This window comes from Oncorhynchus keta, chromosome 5, assembly GCF_023373465.1.
Source record: "Oncorhynchus keta strain PuntledgeMale-10-30-2019 chromosome 5, Oket_V2, whole genome shotgun sequence".
Lineage (NCBI taxonomy): Eukaryota > Metazoa > Chordata > Actinopteri > Salmoniformes > Salmonidae > Oncorhynchus > Oncorhynchus keta.
The window spans coordinates 10586568-10592292 of NC_068425.1; the positions used below are offsets into that span (position 1 = coordinate 10586568).

General features: G+C 41.1%; 1 protein-coding gene across 1 annotated transcript; it reads left to right on the plus strand.

The window, feature by feature from the left end:
* The first annotated feature begins 3112 nt into the window (after positions 1-3112).
* On the plus strand, positions 3113-4608 carry LOC118384781 (reprimo-like protein). Its single transcript, XM_035771511.2, has one exon. It carries the CDS (start codon positions 3562-3564, stop codon positions 3889-3891), a length of 330 nt encoding a protein of 109 aa, XP_035627404.1. The 5' UTR covers positions 3113-3561; the 3' UTR covers positions 3892-4608.
* Positions 4609-5725: the final 1117 nt, after the last annotated feature.

A 5725-nucleotide genomic window follows, 5' to 3' on the forward strand; every position in this document is an offset into this window, starting at 1 on the left:
TCTCTCTCTCTCTCTGTTTCTCTTGGTCTCTCTTTTTCTGTTTCTCTCCTCTATACTCCCTAACCTTATCTCTGTTTATCAGTGTTTCCTGTTGCTTAATCCCCTCTCTCTCTCACTTAATCTAGACCCCCACTCACACTCACTCACACACAAGCCAGTCGCACACACACACTTAGTTCATCTAATGAAAACTTGGCCGTGGGTAATCTATTAGACTAATTGAACTGGATCAACATCCTAAGAAGTCTGCCCACAGCTGCACCTCTGGAGAAGGGATGTGAGGATGAAGGGGTTGGGGGTGGGCGATGGAGGGTGGGGACTTCTACTCTGCTGTGTTCAGGTGCTGCCATGTCCTGTGTGAAGGCCTCTAAAGACATGGGTGAAGGTGGAGTGGGGAGGTGGAAGGGGAGGTGGAAGGTATGGGCTAAACCCCTCCCTGTTGCTAAGGGATGTCTTCACTTAGTTTGTGTTGCTAGGCTGCCAATTCCCCCGTGCTAAGTGGAAGCGTTTTCCCTTCTCCTTCTTCCAGGCACCCCATCTCTCTCTCCCTCTCTTCTTCCCTCCCTCCTCTTCTCAACCAAAATAACTTTACCAACCATCCATCACTATGCTCACAGGGCTACTGTTGCTAAGGAACAAGTCTGAGACACACATGTCTATATGTACTTTCCATATCTATTTATATATTTATACACAGGCCTACATGCTGTGTGTCATGATATGAAATAATAATGAGCTCATGCCACCTGTGACCTGTGTTGAGTTCTGTATTGCATCTAGTGTCACGAATGATGTAGATGATTGACCGAACAGAACGTGCTGCTTCTCAGAAAATATAACTTCTGTATTCCACATATAAACCTCAGTTTTACCAACAGGTTGTATGCAGCAAATGGACGAAAACATATAATGAATTTACTTCAAAGTCTGTGGGAATGTTGTGAACAAGTCTTTGTAAGCAGTTTCATATCAAAATAGTTTGAAAGTAACATACCTTTCATTCAAGAACTTCCTCTTCTACTTTGATTCAGGAATGAAAGTCCCTGGCTGTACTTTGTATTGTAACCGTATTTGACGCGGGCTGCAGTTTAATGTTTCATAAATAGACGACTGTGTGCTTTATCGTTAACGGGGAGGCAGGCTGTATTTACAAAGGAATCGACATTTAAATCCATGTCTGTTTCGATAATTACAATACACTATTAAATGAACGAACAGAATGACATCTACACAGCATTAGTTGTTAGCGCCAACTGTTGTCATTTACAAGTCCCTGATCGAAATGAGAAAAGCTAATAGGATTATTCCAACTTGGTGGACACCAAAACACTTTGTTTGATCTCCAGTTATTATACAGTGATAAATCAACTGTAATTGACCCCCTAGAAGTGTAATTAAATATATTTGTGTAAAGAGCTAATCGTTGTTTGTACACACGCTTCTCAGTTCGCAGCGGAAAGCCGCTTATAGCCAGACATAACGTGAGCATCCTAAATTGGTTTTCACAGGCTTTGTTTAGAGGATAAACATAATATTAGGTCTGGGGACTTAAATATTCTCTCACATTATCTGAGGGAGTATTTTTGAAAGCATCCTCATAGCCTACACCTGCTCACCATAACGTCGGTGCCATTACTTCTTCATATAATAGCCTACTTACTCCACAATGCCCAGGGACAAGACAAGCATACATGACTGTAAGGTTATTATAATACTCCTGTTCAAATATAATAAGTACTGAACCGTGGAGGTTCCATGTGAATAATAGTAGTGGTCTGGTCTATGATGAGAAATACTTTTTACTACTCAGAATGATATAACTTCTGTTCCAAGTCAATGTTCTCTACACAAAGTCATTGTGGAGCCCAGAGATAATGACCTATGAGAATACAGTTCCCCGTTTGGCCATTAAAGAGGGCTTGATGGTACTAAAGATAACAGATGGTAATGGCAGCAGGAGAATAATATTACTGTAGCAGGTGGACCTCGCGAGAAGAAGAATATGAACAGTTGGATACAATTAGCCTCTTAAGGCTCCTTGTGAGGTCCTCTATCTTGACACAAGCTCAACACCGAAAGCCAAACTGGGAAGGGAAAAAGTCCTTACAAATCATTGACGATATGCATAATATGAGCCTTGGAGACTCTTTCAGTAACTAGACTATGTATAGCCAATCATATAGCCTATCACTAGGGTACATGTACGTTTTTCAATACAAAGTCATGGTTGATACGGTTGACTCCATACGGGGCAAAGACAATAAGCTCTCATACCCAATCTTCAATCTGCATGAAGTTGATGGTGATTATGGTTGCTTTCCGTTTGTTCAGAGCATCTAAACCTGCATCTCGTTGACGGTACTGCAGAGATCTCAATGTTAGTCGAGGGAGTTTTCTCCTCCGCAGCTGAACTAGCTTGACTGTGCACTTGAGAGAGAAACTGATATTTGAATAAGGCATGTTAATAAAACAGAGGGAGGCTGTTAATCTCAGAGAAAATAGCACTGGAGTCCACACACACACAAAGTATGGAGAGAGAGGAGGAATGGAAATAGATTTCTCTGCTGAAAAGTTTGCCCAGATTGATCAACTTGATTACATTTCTCCATCTCTCAATTCAGGACGTCTGTCTCTGAATGTGTCTCTCTCTCTGACTGTGCTTAAGGTTATACTGTCACGGTGGCATTTGGAGGATGAGAGCAGAACTGAACTGTACAGTACATCAGGTTCTTTTCCGATCCCTCCTTTGTTGTAATGCCTCCTGTTTTATGATGCGGTGGATATTAGAACGGTTGCACTTCAGGGAGACATGAAGCGTGAGAGAGAGAGAGAAGTGTTGTAGAGATTGATACACGTATCTCCCATCATTAAGGTTAGAACGAATTGTCATACTCTACATCCATCAGAAATCATCTAATGGGAGTTCTTCAGTGTTGGTGGTGACAGACCAATGCCAATCCTTATGCCATTGATGACATATTCTAATAATAACACTCTATATGCCTGCTGTCGCTGACAGTCGATGAGGGCTGCATAAATCGTTCAATTGTCTACTGTCCGCACCCGCCCACCCACTCCCCTCGTGGAGAGCGATTTAGTCAACGAGGAACTCTTCAGCCCTTTAAAATGCACGAGAGACTTGCCACGAAAGCACACACACGCGGGCACAGGTGCGCATGCAGGGCAGTCTTACATACAGACTTAAATCTCCTTCGAGATGTCCAATGGGACCCGCTTAATTAAGAGGTTCGAGCTACGTAGAAGTTGTGTTCAGTTTAATACTTTGACTTGCAAGTATGATGGTGAATACGGCATCTGGTTAGGGTTGTGATAGTTTCTCTCTGCTGATACGCACCGACATATCAGCTTTTGGTAGTGCTGTTATTACCGAATTTAAAAGAAGATTATATATTTCTCATTTGATTTTTACTTTGATTTGTTTTCACAGTCACATGACGCAAAGTGCAACTGCGAGACAGTGTTTAGCCGTGAGTGTGTGTCTGTGGAACCGCGTGCGCCCATTGCTGCCATTAGCGCTGTCAGACTGACATCCACGGAGACATGAACGGCTCCTTCTTCGACCAAGCTCAGGGCGCACTATTCAACAGGAGCCAAGTCCTCGCCGGTACTCTGGTGAACTGTTGCAACGGGACGGACGTGGCAACCAGTGACGGCGGCTCGCTGGCGCTACCTCCGGACGAGCGGAAACTCTTTATCAGTCGCGTCGTACAGATCGCGGTCCTGTGCGTACTGTCGCTCACCGTCATTTTCGGCATCTTTTTCCTCGGCTGCAACCTCATGATCAAATCGGAGAGTATGATTAACTTTATGGTGAAGGACCGGAGACCTTCCAAAGACATAGAGGCCCCGGTGATGATAGGACTCAGCTAGTCTATGGCGCCTGGGTTGGAGAATGGTGTGTAGCCGCGCGCCACGGACATATAGCCTCAACACGCTGTATTTGGGGCGACGCGATGATATGCAATGCGTTTGATTTCCTTGCAAAATATGTTTGCCAATGTAGACTGCAATTGCAGTCAAGCGCGGCCAATTCCTCACATCAAACGTTTAAGGAGAACCAGGAATGCATCGTTGTTTACGCATATAGGCTGTTGGATATTGTTTTGTTTTTGACTGTCAACTTGAAAAAAGTAATGGACTCTTGTGATACAAATGTTTACACGTTGTTACCTCAACTTATATTCGAAAAAGTCGATATTTCCATGATTGTTTAACAACTTTACGCATGCATATTGTATGTTTTTTCCCATTTCAGTTCTGACAGTAGGCTATACATTTTGGACCTGGGAATTCTCTGAAAATATATATTTTTCTTGGTCCCGTTTCTTATTAGCATGTCTGGCAAATACTCAAGGTGCTGGGATTTTGCATGTTTAACAAACCCCATCACTGCTTTAGCGACTGTTCTCATGTCCAGTTCAGCATGCACGCGGCTTGGTCTGTAGCCTACAGTACAAAGTGGTATTTGGACCTACTGTTTTTGCACTTTTTGAATGCACCTGATGCTGCATGATTTTTTGTACAAAGATGAAACTTGAATGAAAAGTGCAGCATGCTACGAATAAACGTGACGTTCTCGTATCTCTTCATTGATATCTGTTGTACATGTCACAGGCTACATGTTGCAGTAGATTAGATTTATTCATGTAGGGCATAGGCCTATCGCACAGAGCAGCATAAATATGCAGTATATATTAAACAAATGAGTTACATTTAAATGTGATCGAGGACCGTGTGCGTGTTATACTGCACTGTAATAGGAATAACAATAACAGTAACCATAGTAATAATGTCACGACAGTAATAACAACAACGATGATAATAATAATAACAATAATAATGTTATTAGTCTATTATAATAATATATTATAAGGAAATGTTTTTTAGACACAAGTCTAAACTTTTCTTCCATTTGCACACAATTACTTACATAAATAACTGTGTAAAATATAATATTGTTCAAATGCATAGATTTGAATTGGCTGTAAGACTGGTTCGTTTTAATGCACAGGTGAACGATCACTCAAGACTATTAAATATAGTGCACTCATGCCTTGACTTTTATAAAAATGAATTAGTAAATTTCTTATCTGACGATAAAGTGGAGATAATGCACAGAGGGTATGATCCATAGAGGCCTTCTCTCTATAAAATCCATGCAGTCAAATACAGTCTAGGTTGAGTAGAGACATACCTCACTGGGCAGAAACTGGTCGAATCAATGTTGTTTCAATGTAATTTGTCAATTTACTGTGTCGTGGATCTACGTGCAAAATACAATGTGTTTGAAAAAGTAATCAACGTTAACTTGTTTTGAGGATGGAACTTCAACCACAGAATTATGTCATAATTGTAACCAATGTTCAACATGTATAACATATGTTGCATTTGTACCTTTGAAACAATGTCAGATCTTCAATGTTATATACACTATCATAAAAAATACATATAGGCTGGGCAGCACCTCCTACTGGTCTCCCATCCAGAGATTGGCTTTGATATTTGTCACTGACCACTACCATTGTGCTGACGCGTGAATGATTGATTATCGCTAGATCTCTAAATAACTAAATATATTCACTGTTCCTATCGAAGTCATTCCAAAGGGTACGTTTAAACAGAGCAAATACAATGTAACAATAAGTTACAAGTCATATCATCAATATTATACTATTTAGGCCAATATATCATTTTGCAAAGTCAT

What these genes read in the sequence shown, in the direction of transcription:
- LOC118384781 (XM_035771511.2), top strand. Translation starts at nt 3,562, where the DNA reads ATGAACGGCTCCTTCTTCGACCAAGCTCAGGGCGCACTATTCAACAGG.